The following is an 18219-nucleotide window of genomic DNA, read 5'->3' on the forward strand; positions in this document are numbered from 1 at the left end:
TCATACAGAGATTTCTTTAACTGAAATACCGAATAGTTTCTTTGGTGTGAAAAACTATAATAGTACACAGGATCCTAATGAGATAATTAATAATGTGAAATAGGAAGTAAAGGGCTAAAGGTGTAGGGAAAGTGGGAAGGGTGGGGGAAAGGTAATAAGGGAGAGGGAAAAAAATATGAGAAACTGAAAAAATGGAAATAAAGTGTTTGTAAATGGGGAGGGGAGGAGGGGGTGAAGGGAGGGCAGGGACAAGGGGAAAAAATGAGAACCAAGACCTATTATGTAAAGGTACAGAATCCCAATGATGAATGTAACTGTATTGTATACCTAGATTGTACCAATAAACTCAATAAAAAGAAAAAAAAAGGTTATAAAGTAGTATGTACTAATTCCTTTCACTTTAATAAAATAAGCATAGAAAAACATTTGGAAGAATATACAATAAGATATTAACATTGGCAATCTCTGGGTAGCACAACTGAATTTGATGATTAAACCTATCTCCTCAAACATCATTTCTTTGTAGTAAAAATAATCAATACTCTTTATTCTAGGATTTTTTTTTTTGAGACAGGGTCTTACAATGTAGTTGAGACTGACCTGGAACTCACTGTGTAGCCCAGGCTGGTCTTGAATTCACAACCACCCTCCTGCCTCAGCCTCCCGAGTGCTGGGATTACAGGCATGCGCCACCACGCGCGGCTTATTCTAGCTTTTTAAAAGTATTAACTGACTTGTTTTATAAAGCGGGGTTCACAGACACGTAGGACAAAGTGCATGCTAGAATTTGGGGCACTTCATTAAGTTTGATGTAACATCATCTAATCTATAATCACATAGTTTTCATCTGAAAAATTCAATCTAAAAAATTCACATCAAAAAAAGTAGAGATAAATGTCTCTTTAGTCTTGCTTGAGCCCAGGCAATTCCTGGAAGTCAAATGCTCTGAGAATACTCACCATTCCCATAAGCCCAGTCATCATTCATGCGGTGGCGCACTTTCTGGTAAATGGCGGACATAGTTTTCATGTTGCTTTTCCTCCACTGGCGCCCCAGGTACTTGGTCTGTATCTTTAGCAACTTCAAGACGTAAAGTTGCAACATGGCCTGTTTGACCTTGAGGGCCCGCTTTAAGATTGGAGCTGATTTAAATACTACCAGCATCTGCCCAATGAAAGAACAGTGAGAGCAAAGAAAGGCCCATTAAAGACGTAAAGTTTCTTGGAATCTCCAATTTACATACAAATGAAGACAAACTGCGCACCCCTATTTATAGCAGCACGACTCATAACAGCCAAATACAGGGAACTGCCTATGTGTCCATCAGCAGATGACAAGATAAAGGAAATGTGGTATTTACACACACTGGAGTTCTTCTCTTCCAGAAAGAATAAACTTGAGTCATTTGTTGGAAAATGAATCCACCTTTAAACCACAGTGTTAAGTGAAACAAATGAGACATTCAAGCCTCAACATTGCACGGGCTCCCAAATATAAGTAAACAGCAAAATAAAAGGTAGATAATAGGAAACAGGGAAGATCTTTTTGCAAATGGGAGGAGGACCAAGAGATGGAGGGAGGTGAGAGAGAGGAGAGGTAAAGGGGATGAAAAAAGTATTAAGGTGTGTTACTATAAATATGTACTGATAAAAAAGAAAAAGAAAAAAAAAAAAGAAACACAAACCTGGCTAGCCTCATGTACCCCTGGGGAACTTTTGGGAATATAAATTCTAGACTTTACCTGATTTAGTTTTTAAAAACATATAAAGCCAGCTGTGGTGGCGCATGCATCTAATCTGTGCAACTTGGGAGACTGAGGCAGGAAGACTGCAAGTTTCGAGCCCAGCCTAGGCAACTTAAGACCCTGTCTCAAAAGAAAGGCCTATGGGTGTAGACTAATGTGAAGGCCCTAGGTTCAATCCCTAGAACTAACTAAATATTAAATTTAAAAAATATACAGAAGACACACCTCTCAGTGTGCCCAATGTGTCTGTGGGTTAAAGGACAGAATTTGTGTCCGTCATACCTCCCACTTCCACTGTTAGCAATTTCTTGTGTTTCTTCTGGAAATAACTAAGTATGCACATATAACTTTTGCTTTTTAACACAAATAATGGCCAATTACATAGTGTGTCACACTGTTCTGTATCTTTTATTTAATAATGTATTTTGAAGATTATTCCATACCAATACATAACATTGTTTTTAGTGGTTATGTAATACTCTGTTATAAGGGGATGCCATTTATTTAACCAGATAGTCTTGTGTTAATGGGCATTTAGGTAGCTTCTAATCTCTCATCACAAATGGCGCTGTATGAGCAGACTCACATACGGCGTGTGGGACGCGTGACTGTAATCACACACGGCTAATTTGGCCTGACCAGAGCTAGCCTAAGGGAGGAAGATCCACATTCAGCTCCCTGAGTACAAATGGACCGGTATGTCATCATTTTATTTAGTGTAAAGGGCCCAGAACTAGGAGACGATGAAACTTCCACAGCAGTGTATCGGTCTCGCCAAGCAGGCAGGTCACAAACATTTACTAGTGGTTACAAAGTTCACTCAGATGGACACCTCCGTGATCAGAAGCCCCACTCACCATGGTCCTGGAATGCTTCCATTTGGTCAGTTTATTGAGCAGCCTCAGGAGGTTGATGCAAGAAAAGAGGTTCCTCCAGCAGAACTGGTTGTTGTCCCCAGCTTCCTGAAATAAGGAACATCCATCATTATCTCAACACCCACCGGGCTTTCGTTCCCACAGAAGCTTGCAGGTCCCTGTTGGTCAGCTGAGGCGAGGCCTTCTGATATGAAACGCTGTCTCTTCACTTTCATCCTCTTTACATGCTGAGGTCTCAGAGCACCTTTCACCTGAAGACCCAAGCAGCTGAGGTAGGGGTGTAGCTCAGCTGTGGAGCGCTTCCTCAGCCTGTGCAAAGCCCTGGGTCTGATCTCCAGTGTTGCATTTAAAATTTTTTAAAAATTATTTTTATTTATTCACTTACTTTTTTGCTTTTCTGAGACAAGGTCTCACTATTAGTTCAGGCTGGCCTTTGAAAATACTATGTAACCCAGGCTGGCCTCAAGCTCATGGCAATACTCCTGCCTCAGCCTCCCAAGTGCTGGGATCATAGGTGTGTGCCTCCATGGCTGGCTTTTTTTTTTAAGCATTGCATTTAAAAAAAAACAATAACCATCTGTTCAGCTGGCAATCTTGGAAGATTCTTTACTTAAACTAGAGCAAGTATGGCTAGAAAAGAGATACGTGAACACAGGAATTTGATTCAAGCAAGCGTTCTTGTCTAGCTTACTGCTTAGAATCAGAAAAGAGATGAAATAATTTTTTTTGTACTGGGGATCAAACTCAGGACCTTGAGCTTGCAAGGCAGGTGGCAGAACCACTGAGCTAAATCCCCAGCCTAGATAAAAAGAATCTTAACCCCATCTACTTTGCATTTCCATATGCTATGTTTGCAACTGCTAGGGATTTTTTTGTTTTTTTGAGACAGGGTCTCACTATGTAGTTGAGACTAACCTGGAACTCACTATGTAGCCCAGGCTGGTCTTGAACTCACAGCGATCCTCCTGCCTCAGCCTCCCGAGTGCTGGGATTAGAGGCGTGCGCCACCACGCCCAGCTAACTGCTAGGAATTTGTTCTCATTCTGGAAGATTTTAAACTATCCAGGATTGATCTGATATTCATTATGGTTAAAGTTTTTAAAACCAACTCCCACCTTCCTTTATCCAAGCATATTGTAGCCATATGTTTAATTTCCCAGCATGGAAAGGAAGATGGCAGATGGTTTGTTTTACCCAGGTGTCTTTCCTGTATGTTTCTTGGTCGTTTGTGACAACTAGTGCATTGTGGAGTAGAAACAGTTATCCACCCATAGAAACATTTTTCAGAAACAAAAACAAAACTCCTTATGTGATTTGGGGATCTGCCCATATGTACTGGTGTCAGCATGACAGCAAACTAACATCTTGGAAATTTCTCATGTCTACAATGTGATAGGAGAACACAGGAGACTTATAGAAGGGGGGTATTGTCTGGAATAGAAAATCACCTCTTCTCCCATTTTTTTTTTTTTTTTTTTTTGACAGGGCCTCACCATGTAGTTCAGCCTGGCCTTGAACTGACTATGTAACCCAGGCTGGCCTCAAGCTTATGGTCATCCTCCTGCCTCAGCCTCCCATGTGCTGGGATTACTGACATGAACCATCATGCCCAGCCTCTCCCAAATTAACTTGAAGCAAGCACGACAGGGCTACCTCTAGTGTGGAAAGAACATCCAAGATTCTGAGGCTCTCCTAATATCAAGGGTTGAAAAGTTTCAGAAACATTTTAGAATTATTATTTACAAATAAGATTCTCTTTCCTATGGCGAATGTTCCATATTGTACTTAGAATTAGTTTCAGCAAAACCATCTGTCTATTTCTGAGGGAAACTTTCATAGGAGTTACTATGCCAATGTATCAGCTAATCTGGCCCAAATCCACAAGCTTTTATACCTTGTGTGGTGAACAGAGAGTTTTTTTTTTTTTTGGTACCAGGGATCGAACTTGGGTCCTTGTGAGGCAGGTGGCAGAACCACTGAGCTAAATCCTAGGCCCTAGAGACAAGAGTTTTACAATTTTAAGAAGGAAGGGAAGGGAGGGCCAGGAATGTGGCTCAGCGGTGCCACACCTGCCTGACAAGTGCGAGGTCCGAGTTTGATCTTTCATAACAGAAAAAAGAAAAAAAAAGGAAGCAGTAGCAAGGGACCTGGCCTGGTGGTGCACTCCTGTAATCCCAGCACGGAAAAGCAGCAAGTGCAATGTAAAATGTATGGGGTAGGTAAGTACGGTAGTGACTGCCTTTACCCGGTTTCCATTTCGGTAGAGCCACAAACACCTTGCATCCCTTGGCACCCCAGAGGTTAACAGGTTCATTAGCAACAGCATGGCCTGTGGAAGCAGCCAGGGGAATAGGTGCCAGGACCCCTAAACTATGGCCTCCGCCCTGACTGTATGATCTGAGCCAAGTCATTTTCTTTTTGTTTCTTGTAAGCGACTGAACTAATCTCTAAGAACTCTCCATGGGACCGGCTGTAGAACTCAGTGGTACAGTGCTTGCCTAGCATGCATGAGGCCCTAGATTCAATTCTAAACACCACGCAAAGACAAACAGAACGGAACAAAACAAAAATCTCTTCAGCTTTAACCATTTTATAATCCTATAATTTGGACTTTCTCCAGTGGAGAAAACTGCCCTGTTCTATTTCACGGCTATACATTCTATTACAAGGACATACCTTTATTTAAATAGTTGGCTCTGTATTAATGGGCATTTAGGTTGTTTCCAATCTTTCACTGTTACAAGCAATGTAACAATGAATGATCTTAGACATTTGGGATGTGCAACTATAAACAATAACATTGCCTGGGGGGCTGAGGCAGGAAGATCCCAAGTTCAAGGCCAGCCTGGGCAATTTAGCAATTTAGGGAATACCTTCTTGAAATTTAAAAACAACAAAACGCTGGGCATGGTGGCACACGCCTGTAATCCCAGCACTCAGGAGGCTGAGGCAGGAGGATCGCTGAGTTCGGTTCTCCAACACCTGCCCCGAAAGTACAAGGACCCAAGTTCGATTCCCGTACCAAAAAAAAAGAAAGTCTGTCTCTGTTTACCACGCTAGGTATAAAAGCTTGTAGGTTTGGACCAGATTAGCTGATGCATTATGTAGCCTGGGCTATATAGTGAGACCCTGTCTCAAAAAACCAAAAAAATAAAAAATAAAAAACAAAACAACAAAAGGGCTGGGTATGCAGCTCAGCCTGAAAGCTGAGTTTAATCTCCAGTGCTGAAAAAGAAAACAAAACAAAAGCAACATTGCTAACTTCCCTGCTACAGCTGCCCTGAGGGTGAAAAATACAAGGACCAGTTGAATAAGTAAAGTTTTAGCTTTAAAAGTGAAGTTTGACTAGGGGTAAGCTGATCGTGGCTGCCTTCTCCTAGGAGCTTGGTTTGGTGGGCTCCTTCCAAGAAAGGCCCTCAGCAACCTCCCATGATGGTTTCAGCTGCCCAAGGCCTCCTGAGAGAACTATAACTACAGCAGCGTCACTTTCCCATCACCAGGCATGTGGGTCAGTGGTGCTGAGCCCAGCCAAGCCCAGCCCAGGCTGGTTCTGACTTTGTAGTTTGCAGCTTCCTGAAGCACTGCTGCAGCCTATGCCTTGTTCACAGAAAATCATTTTCCCAGCCAGTCCTTAGTGCCACAGGTACTTGTTCGGATTGGCCAGACTGGAGGGTGCTTTCATTATGTTTCTGTTCTTTTAAGGTAGGTCATCTTTTGTCTTTTAAGTAAACCTCTGTGGAAATGTATTCTTTTGCTCCTGGTGCTTCATGGTAGACAAAGCTCTCTCTTCCAACTAGAGCTCAAACGGGGGGCTGGGGCGTAGCTCCGTAGTGGGGAGCTTGCCTAGCTCGTCCAGGGCCCTGGACTCAATCCCCAGCACTGGAACAAACAAAACACTTGCCCATGTTCCAAAGTAACAAGTATTTGTTTATAGTACGCCTTGAGTCTGCGGAGTCAGGGCAGGGACTGAACCCTACCATTTCAGAGCATCTCCACGGCACTACCAGGGCTCTGTTCTCAAAGTTCCCAGCTGAGTGAGCCAAGCTAAATAAAAACCCCGGCTACGCCAATTATGTGGAAAATTAACCAAGAAGACTAAGGAAAGAATAGATCGTTGCTTCCTTTTGAACTGAGAAAATCAGTGCGGTCAGAATCTGAGCACTAGAAGAGACTTAGCTGTTCTAGTCCAATTCCATCATACACAGAGCAAGAACTGAGGGCTAGAAGGCGACAGGGGACTGGAGTCGCATAAAAGTGCCCAACCGTATAAGTGCCCAATCTCCAATGAATTCGAAGACTGTGTACTGGTCACCTTCTAACTATATTCTGGAATCCTAGAGAAAATCAGAACACTTGGATTCCTGTCAGAAAATTTGCTTAGAACTTCTATTTTTCTGAGCTTCACGAAGACCTAAAGGTAGAGAAATTTCTTGTGTGTGTGTGTGTGTGTGGTTTGAGGGACTGAACCCAGGGCTTTTGCACTAAGCTACATCTCCAGCGCTTTTAAAATAAATTTTTGAGAGAACAGTCAAGGTCTGATCTAATGACCCAACTTCTGTGCCTTTACAGATGAAATTCTGACAGGCTGTAGAAAATCTGCAAGATTTTAGTTCCAAGTGGCTAAGCCAGGTCTGTCTGCCTTTCCCACACTACTAGTCCATTATTTGCAATGTGCTTCAGCTTTTCCAGGTCAGGTCAGTCCTATAATTATTTGAAACTATTGCAAAAAATTTGCTAGTTTTTAATACTTAAATTGCTATTATGCAAATTCATAATAGCTATTTCTTGATAAATGATTATTTTGATCAATTATAATGGATCCCTTAACTGAAAATGTTTCTTTTCTGGTACCAGGGAGGACCTTACGCTTATGAAGTCGCAGGCAGTGGCACCACTGAGCTAAATCCCTGGCCCCCTTAACTGAAAATGAAATCTTATTATTTTTTAAAATTATTCTCTTCTCATATGGGTTTTTGTTAAGTTACTTTAGACTAAGGACCTAGGTCTAAGAATTATAAGAGTAATTTTTTTAGTGGAATGAGGAAGAAATAAAATCTCAGCCACATGTGGTGGCACATGCCTATAATCCCAGAGCTTGGGGGTAAGGCAGCAGATCTCCATGAGTTCGAGACCACCCTGGGCTACATAGTAAGTTCCAGGCCAGACTGAACTACGTAGTGAGATCCTGTCTAAAACAAAAAAAATCTCAAGGACACCTAGGGAATTTTAGCAAATTACATGTATCTTAAGGAAGGGGACCTGGGCATGTGAGTTTGAAAAATCACCCGAGAGTCTAATCTCCTTAAGAATTATTATAGCAGAAGTTCAGTATGAAGTTTATTATAGCAAAAATTCATTATAGAAAAGACTACAAGAAAGTTGACAAAATGCTTAAAAAAATTATATCCAATGTCTTTCCTCCATATAAATACTTCATGGAAAATGGAGATACACACACACAACTTGTGGAGTGTTCAGTAGAGGAGCTAAATAATGCTAAAGACATCAGTGATTTTAAATAGTGATGGTGAATATTAGAACAAAGACTTTACTTTGATTTTCTTGGGAGAAGGTCTTGCTATGCAGTTCAGGCTGGCCTGAACTTGTGGTGATCCTCCTGCCTCACTCTCCTAAGTGCTGGGATTATAGGTGTGCACCATCATGCCTGGCTGTTGCTGTTATTAAATCACATTCTGGGCTGGGGTGGGGAAAATAAGCATTTGGAACTTTCGCGTAGTGATAATACATTTATACAGAATTTCCCACTTTGCGGGGCAAATCTCTGTAAGAAAGAGGAGGAAAGGAAGATGAGATATAACCTACATTATTTCAGTTTAGGACTAAAAGGCCCTAACAGGAGAAAGCAGATCTCCAACCTTGCCTTCATTTCACTATGATCTAAAACGGTACTTTTGTAAACACTGTTCTTGCTCATATGATAAAATCCCACCTATACATATGCTTAATAAGTATAAATGGATTATTGTAATAATGTTACACTGTATATATAAAGTAAACATATATGAATCCATATAATAAAAGATCAAGTATCCTCTGAAGAATCTCTCCATTTCATATTACTGCTCTAAAAACCACCCACACGCTAAGCACTTAACGTGCTGGGGCCATAGCAACTGCTCTTTCCAGCAATTTTCTCCAAAGATCAAACTCAACAACCACATGATCCTATGTTCACCATCCTTCATTTAGGCTTGGAATTTAATTTCAATTTTTCCCAACTTGGTTAGATTTGAATATAGACACTAAGGATCCAGAAATTTAAAGCTTTCCCACCCACCAGATGGGGAGGGAAACTGCTCAGTACAGGGGTGAGAATGGCCTATTCTAAAGTTCATCATTTTGACAAAATAGAGGGAATTCAGAAACTAATGTGCCGTTCACTTTGCCTTGATTTCATGGCGACCATGCTGCACAGCTGGAGTATCAAATGAGACAAACGAGTTCAGTTCAAACTCAGAATATGAACCAAGGCTATCTCAGCCCATCAACTCCATTCCAGGAATCTATATTAAGGAAATAATCAAAGATGAGGTAAAAGGGTATTTATTTTGGAGTTCTACAGGGAAAGCTGAGATGAACGTTCAATAGAAGAGTATTCCTTTTTAAAAAATTAAGTTGTGCAGTATCACATATAACTATTTTTATGTCTCAGTCTTTTTAAAAATTTTTATTTAGTTTTCATTAAGTTTATTGGTACACTTTAGGTATACAGTACAGTTACACTCATCATTGGGATCTTGAACCTTTACATGATAGATCTTCGTTCTTATTTTTGCCCCTTACCCCTGCACTCCCTTCACCCCCCTCCACCCTTCCCCTACTTACAAAGATTTTGTTTCCATTTTTTCCTTTTCTGCTATTTTTTCCTTTCCCCTACAGACCTTTTCTTCCTATTTCACATTATCAATTATACATTTGGTCATATATAACTATTAATCAGGTTTTCAAGCATGTTCAACATGGATGTAGGTCAGAGGTAGCGTACCGGTTTGGCATGAGCTCAGCAGAAGCACCACCCAAAAAACAAACAAAACTCCCAAAAGGTTAAGAAAAATATACTGCAAACATTTAAATTTTACTATGTCAAGTGCAACCACAAATATATAGTCTTTATTTTGTTAAACAATGTTATTTAAAGCAAAGTCTACACACTTGAACAGCCAGTGCATTGTCTGTGCTTACGACTCACTGAGCCTGAAGAGAGCTAAATCTTACTTATAAATGTTAACTCTTTTTTGGGGTACAGATATCACCAATTTAGATAAGCAAACCAGTGTATTGAGGATCTATGGGGGTAACTTTGGTAGTTACACGGAAGGCTGCGATGACTCAGGAAACATCGCAGAAGCCAGGTGTGTGGGTGAGGGGCTGTGATTACTAACCATAACCACCAGGCGCCACTATTGCTTCACAGAAGGGAGTACAATGCCATGCATGACCTTTTTATTAAGGATTCATGCTTTCACTCACTTCTGAATAATAGTTTCAGAAGGCATAATAATCATTCCAATACAGTAAATTTAGTTCATATCAAGACATGAAAGTACAGTTCCTATCAATTCTTATATATAAACTAATAGGGTTAGAATGGAGAATAAACAACATATTACATTGCATCAAGGAATCCATTCAGGCCACAAAAGTGGACTTTATATTTTAAAACATTGTACGAACAGTAACACTTTAATGCTACTGTGTACACTGTTTCTGTGTAAAATCTATTCTTCATTCCAACACTGAACGGCAGCAATGTGCATGTTTCTGCCCCGACTTTGCTAATTTGACCTATAAGGTCTCAGCAGCTACTTAACTTCTCCATCTATAAAATCATAGAGTTGTTTTAAAGAGATTGAGTACCATGGAAATAAACAGAGTTGGACATTTTACTATTTCTCTGTAGAAGTAAAGCTTCTCATGTCTTTGGCTGCAGTGACTAAGTCTAAATAAGTCAGGGAATTTGTCTCAGTGACAAAAGTTTGCTGAATTTGGTGTCCCAGGACATTTGACTCACGTCTCATTTGTGGCCTGTCACCTATGAATGTTCTATGACAAGTCAATCATCCACTGGGTAATCTGAAATATAAGGGGGGTTAGGTCAAATGGTTCTTACGTCCCCTCTAGGCAAGATTCCTATGTACGGGTCTATAAAAACAGAAGTGTATTTTGGTGTAATATACTCTTCTGACTTAGTATTTTGCAGGTATTAAAAACAGGGGGACAGGCCGGGATTTAGCTCAGTGGTTCCACTGCCTGTCTCGAAAGTGCAAAGACCCAAGTTTGATTCCTGGTACCAAAAAAAAAAGAAGAAGAAGGTAGAGGACAAAATGTTGTAGCACCCACAGATATCATCATCCAATCATTCAATTATTGAGGCCTTCAGTGTACCAGATATAGTGTAGGGCTAGATATAAAAATGAAGATGATAGGGCATGATGGTCCATGCCTATGATCCCTGAACTTGGGAGGCTGAGGCAGGAGGACTGCTGCAAGTTCAAGGCCAGCCGGGGCTACATAGTGAGACCCTGTCTCAAAAACCCCAAAAGAAGTTGATAATGTCTTTTCTGTCAAGAAGTTTACAGTCTACCTAGAAAATTACAATGCAATATAGGATGAGGGTGTGTAGGCTGGAATATATCTAAATATATGAGACAGACCTTATCTTTAATATGCTTTTGGTCAGTCAGTTTCAGAAAATTCATAACTGAAGAGAACTTTTCTGATTTGCCTAGAACTGTTTTCAGGGTGAAGAACTTCCTGGGCTGTCCTATGGCTATACTCACTTTTGCCTCAGAAAGACAAGATATTTTCTGAAATACTCCTGGGTTATATAATTCCAGCAGGAAAATGAGGAGTGCAAAAAAAGGTAATTGTTTGTGCTATGTCAGAAGAAATTCTTCTGCCATTTAGCGTGAATGTTCACTGCATTTCAGCCCCATCATCTTTCTAAATTCCCTCTCCTCCTCAGTGTTTTTCACCGGCTCTTTCCTCTTCTTTGCAAAATGCAAAGGTCAGCCTTTCTGAATCTTCCTCAACTAGGTCAGCAGCTTTGAGTCCCTACGCCCTCTCTGCTCTTACCATTATGCTGTCATTGATCTGAGACTCCACAGGGCATTGTGGGGCTGGAGAAGCAATGAAAAATCAAATGCCAGCCTCTTCCACCTGGCAGTTTCAAAGGCTACTGAATCCCCATCTGCTTACCAGACTCTCGGTAGTAAGCTCCGGCAAATCCTGGATGGTACAGCCGGGGTAATCCAGGACTGAGATGCTGCAAGATGCAGAGATAAGGACAGGCTTTAGGTAAATGGCAACAGCAGGAAATGGTTGCATCTAAAAGGGCAGGAGTTATTTCTCTCCCACAGGGTTCATCCATTTCCCAAACTGCTTAGTGACCTCAACTGAAACTGAAGGCACAGATGCTGGGCAGCCCCAGCCCTAGTTTCCTCTCCTCAGTCATGAGGGAAACCAAGGAGTTCTTTCAGGCCAGCCCCATCTAGCAGATGCAAAAACAGTAAGTGCAGAAACAGAGCCTCTTTCCTCCTTGGCTCTCTTTGCTTCTCTGAGGAACATATAAACTTGAGTGCATTTTTGTTTCTGCACTTAAGTGTATGTGTGAATAGTGTTCCTGGAGATGCTGCCCAGACCCACGCCACTAAATAACAATTTGAGGAAGTGAGGATGGAATGTAATCTCTTCTGTGTCCCTCAGTTCTTTCTGAAAGCCGGAAACTTTGAGGAATGATTGCAGAAGTTACTCTTATAGCAAGCTTGAAATAGGGGCAGCTTCCTGTAGTGGGGCCAATCTAGCAGCTCAAGGATGATGATAAGTGTCTGCCCCACAGCCAACAGTGGGGGACTATAGGAAAGCTACAGGCTCTGTGGTGAGTCAGGAGGGGAAGTAAGATACCACATGATGACAGGGATACAGTCATTCAACAAATGATAGTTCTCTTTCTCTCCTCTTCGCTCTCCATGGCACAATGCGGAATTTAGGCTAGTTAATCTCTAATGCTCTCTGGCTCTGACAGACACCCTGATTAACCAAGTAGTTTGAGATACCTATCTGAACTAGTGAAGTCTGAAATGGGTAAAGGATTTTGGCAAAGCAGGAACGATATTAACAAGTTGAACTTCTCTGCATTTTGCAAGTGGAAACTTCTGTATAAGCCAAATAACAATTTATCTGGTTGGAAATGTTTATCTCTGTCTAAGAAACACAAGCCAAGATAACCTAGGACAGTGGTGGCAAACCTATGGCACGTGTGCTACAGTGGGCTGTTTGTGTCACTGAGAGGTCTAAAAGATTCGCCATCACTGACCTAGGAGACCCAGGGCAGCAGAGGAGAGGTGTCAGCTTGGGAAAGATCAGTGAGTCCACCTGTAATGTTGCTCATCACCTCTATTTACTACCAGTTCTGTATTGCCTCACAGGATAAACATTCTTAGCTGGTTCACCCACCTCTCTGTCCACCTCCCACTGACAAACCTCCACGCCAAAGTAGGTCCTGGTGGCTAGCACCTGACTAGCTGGGTGGGAAACCAAAGATGAAATTTGCTCTAGTCTCTCAGTGAACTGAGTCCTAGCCTAAGGGGGCATAAAAGAAACTTACAAGTATCTAGAATATCTGGATTGTAAAAGCCATGAAGAAACAGGGCAATGATAAGCCGTGGGGCTCTAAGCTCTTAGGGGCCATTCAAAAAGCAAAACTTACTGGTGGCACACAGATGGCACCATTTGGGCCAGGCCAGCTTTCTCAACAGCTGTAGTCTGCCACTACCATGCTTCCAACTCCAAGTAAAACTGACAGACACCCTTTTAGACTGCCTCCTCCTCCCCTTTCAAGGCCACATGCTCCATTCCCCCCGCCACAGCTCACTGACCCAGCTAGCTCTCTAACCCTGGGAATCTGGAACAAGGATTGAGTGACATGTTTAGTTCATGTGGGCAAATCTCACCAAGTGGCCTGAGAAGCAGACAAATTTGTCAGCAAGAGAGGAAATCTGAGTCAAGTACAGAGATGTGGTATCCACAGGTGGAGATGAAAAGCTTCTTGGGCTCTCCACATAACAGACCAACTTTTGACACAGAGGCCCAAAGCCAATTAGATTAGTGTTATGGCTTAGATCAAGAATCTCTCTCAAAGGTCTCTTGCATTCATAAGCTGGGCTTTTGGAAGGTGACTGAATCGTGAGGGTGATAGAGTTGACTTGCTGTTAGGGGGTGGGATCTGGTGGGAAGAGGTGGGCCACTCGGGGTATGACCTGGAGGCTGTATCTCTCTCCCCAGCTCCTCCCTTCTCTGTTCCCTCGCCCCCGTGATGTGAGCAGCTTTCCACTATGTCATTTTCATGTTTGAGCCTGCAAAATGGACTGAAGCTTCTGAAACTGTGAGCTAAAATAAACTTCTCCTACTTTAAGTTGTAGTTGTCAGGCTTTTTTTGTCTCAGCATGAAGAAAGTGACCAAGACAATTGGGTAACAACCAAGAGTGTTGACTGATACACTCAGGTGCCTGCATGCAGTAGTGGCCCTGTGTGGGAGCCCGGCCATGGCCCTCTAGGAGTTTGACATTTAAAAGGAAACTTCTTCACCTCTATGCTCAAGGCATTGATACAATCTGTAACATTCTAGGACTCTGCTTGTTAAACTTGTTGCTGCAATGGAAGAAACTCAAAGAGACAGCCATAGATCTGATGTTCTTTGCAAAGAGTCAGAAAAACCGGACTTTGCATAAAAGATACAAATAGTTGCTTGGTGCTTCCTGTTGATGTGAACCTATAAAAGGAGCTGTTTCTGTGAAATAAATCAGACTTCTCTTGGTCTCCACTCAGGCTTGAGTGTTCTTTCCTTTCTCAATCCTCACTCCTCAACTCAGGCATGTTCGTGTTGTGACGGCTAGACCGCCACAGCCCTGACACATTCTAACTATCTACCCTATCTACCTACCTGACGGAGGTCTATTCTTACATGGCCCACACTGCCTGCAAATTTGTGATCTTTGGACTGGGGATATAGCTCAGTGTTGCTGCGCCTGCCTGGCAAGGTCTCGAGTTTGATCACCAGTACCAGAAAGAAAAAAAAAAAAATTGTGATCTTTTCAGCCTCTCGAGCAGCTGGAATTAGAGTGGAGAACTGTAGGAAATCTCCATGTAGTCAAGTAGCTGGAATTAACAGGTGTGCACCATGTCTGACCTACACTTTTATTTTCCTTAGCAATCCAACAAACATGGCTAGAGCACCATTTTTAGGAAAAACAGTGCCTAGATTTCCATATAGTTAGGAAAAAAATCCCTTTCTCCAATGCCTTCCTGATTCCTTTCAAAGTAGAGCATTTAAAGCACTTTCATACTAATTTTTTCTTTGGGGTGGTGGGGGTGGAGCTCTGGGCCTCATGCATGCCAGCTTCTCTCTGCCACTGAGCCACATTCCCAGCCCACCTCTCATACTAATCTTAACTAATGTTTATAAAAGCTCTATGGCACTGGGGACATAGCTCAGTGGTAACACACTTGATTAGCATGTGTAAGTCTCCAGCACTAGAAAAAAAGCTCCATGACATATTTAGAGGCAGTATTCTCATTTTAAAGATGCAAATACTGTGGCTCAGAGAACTAAGCAGTGCTGTGAGATTACAGACTTATAGTTTGCTAATGGCAGATCCAGGTCAGGAATTCAGGTCTCATGGCTTCTGGCTCTGTGGAGGGTGTGTGTGTTTAAACTACATACAAGGCTGCCTCTCCACAGTGGAATTTCAGGCAGTACGAATACACTGGTGAGACAACAACTCCTAGCCCATACCTTTCCAGTTGCCCCAAGTATGATACCAAACCTCTCACTTTTACTTTAGTAACTTAGCCTCTGATAAAAGAAATCTGGGAAACTCTACCAAATAACATGCATACAGTTCTCATGGAAGTAGCAAACGAAGGAACAAGGATCTCAGCAATTTCCCAGTCCTAGCTGGGAAATTCCCACAAAAGCCTGTGTTCTGATCTTGCTTCTGATGTGTACTTAAGGGATCTCATTAGGGTATTAATCTTGAGCAAGTCAATTAACCTCTCTGGATTTGTCTCCTAATTGGAAAATGAAAATAAAACATACATCTCTTAGCACTGCTGATAAGATGAAATGAAACAATGCACGTGAAAATATCTTATTTTTTTTAAACTACCTGTTTACCTTTAGCCAGATTTTATAATACTTTATAATTTACAAAGCAATGTAATGGCAAGTATTCCAATTTTTGATTTATATTGAGATCAGAGCTGGCTGGACAAGCAGGTTGCTTTTCTGTTTTTTGTTTTTGGTATTGGGGATTGAACTCAAGCCCTTGCGCTTGGCAAGGCAGGCAGCAGAACCACTGAGCCAAATCCCCGGCCTGCAGATTGCTTTTTAACAATAGCAAAATCTCCTGGGTCCTTCTGCCAGAGGACTTTCATCACAGAAATCTCATCATTTTGGCTTCACTTTTATAAGTACATTTCAGTTTCAGAGCTATTAAAATTACCCGGGTGTGGTCATACACACCTGTAATCCCAGCACTCTGGGAGGCTCAGGCAAGAGGATCTCACATTCAAGCCCAGCCTAGGCAATCTGGTGACTTATTAAGACCCTGTCTCAAAAATAAAAAAGGGTTGGGGATGTACCTCAGTTTGAAGGCCCTGGGTTCAATCCCCAATGTTGAAAAAAACCAAAAACTCCTAAAATACAAATATCTCTTTAAACAGACAAACCATTCACCTTCAGCTAACACTTCAAGGAAATTAAATTTAACAGAGGTGGGTCTTAAAGTAGGAGAGACTAAGGACTCCAGATGCAGAGACATGTAATTTTCTCAATCACCAAAAAGTAGCCCATTGAAATAAACCCATATAGAGTCCATACCTGTTTTTGGCAGTAATGTAGGACAAGATATTTTGATTGAAGAACTTTAGGATCAACGGGATGCAGTTGGCAAATACCAAATGTTGTGATATATATTCAAACTAAATTAAAAGATCAAAGCAGAAAGGGCAGCTTATTTGGTGGAAAACAGAGGGAGGGAGGGGGAGAGAGAGAGAGAGAAAGGGAGACAGAATATCCATTCCCAAGAATATCCACTGTCCACTTGTGTTATCAGTCTTTCTATCTCTGAAATGGAACATTCAACTTCAGCTAGCCCATCCTGCAAGGAGGAGAATAATCTATTTAGATTGCACATTGTATGCTCCTGAAAGAAAACAAGCCAGAAAAATACACTCTGAACAAATAGAAGGAGCTGGGCATGGTGGCCCATGTCTGTAATCCCAGCACTCAGAAGGTTAAGGCAGGAGTTCAAAGCCAGCCTGAACTACACAGCAAGATTCTCTCAAACAAACAAGTAACAAAACTCAAATAAATGGAAGGAATTGCTGTGAGATTTGTTCCTAAACTCAACAGGAAAAGGAAGGCTCCCTGAGGGATCTACTTTTCATACCAAACCTCTGGCTCATGATGTTTCAGCTGTGATTGACACAGCAGTGACAGGTGCAGCGCACTCCAGTCAACTTGCTTGCACCACGCAGGCAGGATGGAGGCAGCACTCAGTAAGCAAATGAACCACTGGCATGTGGGCTCCAGCTTGTCTGTCTGGTGCACATTATCCTAGCTCTTAAAATATCAGTATTTCTTCCTGGTTTTTGGGACAGGCTCTCACTGTGTAGTTCAAGCTGGCCTTGAATGCACTGGCCTCAAACTAATGGTGTTCCTCTTGCCTCGGCCTCCTGAGTGCTGGGACTACAGGCGTGCACCACCACATCCAGCTGTAGAATATCAGTATTTTAGTGAATGAATGAACAAGAGCCCTTCAACCAATAGACACTACTGGGAAGTCCCAGATTTCTTTCTTTGATGGGATAAACACCAGAGCATGGGGACTCCATTGGCTCTTGAGTCAGGATGGGGTTTGTATCTGGGAAGACCTAGTAGGGTCTGCAGTTAACCTGGATTTTGCCCATGACACACTGAGAAACACCAGATACAGTCTATCTTCAGATCATGAAGCTAGAAAGCTGGGCCAGAACAGACATAGCCTTAAAAAGCAGAGAAGCGAGGTGTTTAAAATCCCTAGCCCTGCATGATCAGCAGGAGGTAGCTATGCCAGCAAACTATGCTGCTGTCTGCCCCTGCATATGTGGTTAGAAGTGGGGAGTCTGCTGCTCCTGGGAGGTTGCTTGTGCACTTCCCTCTTTCGTTCAACAGTTTGTCCCTGGAAACCAATCAGGGTGTTTTCCAAGCTTCAGTCAAAGGAGCCAATACCTACTCACTATAAAATGGGAAACTTCAGTTTGGGCCGTGTCAGGCCTTGTCAGCACTCGTCCACATTGACATACAGTGGCAAGGCCCTTCACGCCACACACCAGCCACTACGAGAAGCAGCCACAGTCACACATCCAGTTCAATGGGAACATGGCCTCCTACCCACCCCTACCACTTCCTCCCAACCTCGCCGCTGCTCAGCACACATCAGCATCAGTGTGAGCACCAGGACACCTTACCATACCCAAAGAGTTTTTTGAATGTACTAAGATGGAGAGACTCTGGACACACAGGATCATGGTCACAGA

At 42.2% G+C, this 18219-nt stretch overlaps 1 protein-coding gene across 2 annotated transcripts in view; it reads right to left on the reverse strand.

Annotated features, from left to right (window-relative positions):
- Positions 1–18219, reverse strand: part of Strip2 (striatin interacting protein 2) — a 49372-nt gene that overhangs the window by 5161 nt on the left and 25992 nt on the right. For both annotated transcript variants that reach the window (XM_010633486.3, XM_010633487.3), the window contains 4 exons: positions 16520–16620; positions 11839–11905; positions 2602–2706; positions 960–1164 (listed from right to left, as the gene is read on the reverse strand). In XM_010633486.3, coding sequence (XP_010631788.1) covers positions 960–1164; positions 2602–2706; positions 11839–11905; positions 16520–16620 — 478 coding nt within the window. The remainder of the gene's footprint in view (positions 1–959; positions 1165–2601; positions 2707–11838; positions 11906–16519; positions 16621–18219) is intronic.

Source organism: Fukomys damarensis, unplaced genomic scaffold (genome assembly GCF_012274545.1).
Source record: "Fukomys damarensis isolate Sample0158 unplaced genomic scaffold, DMR_v1.0_HiC HiC_scaffold_4, whole genome shotgun sequence".
Classification (NCBI taxonomy): domain Eukaryota; kingdom Metazoa; phylum Chordata; class Mammalia; order Rodentia; family Bathyergidae; genus Fukomys; species Fukomys damarensis.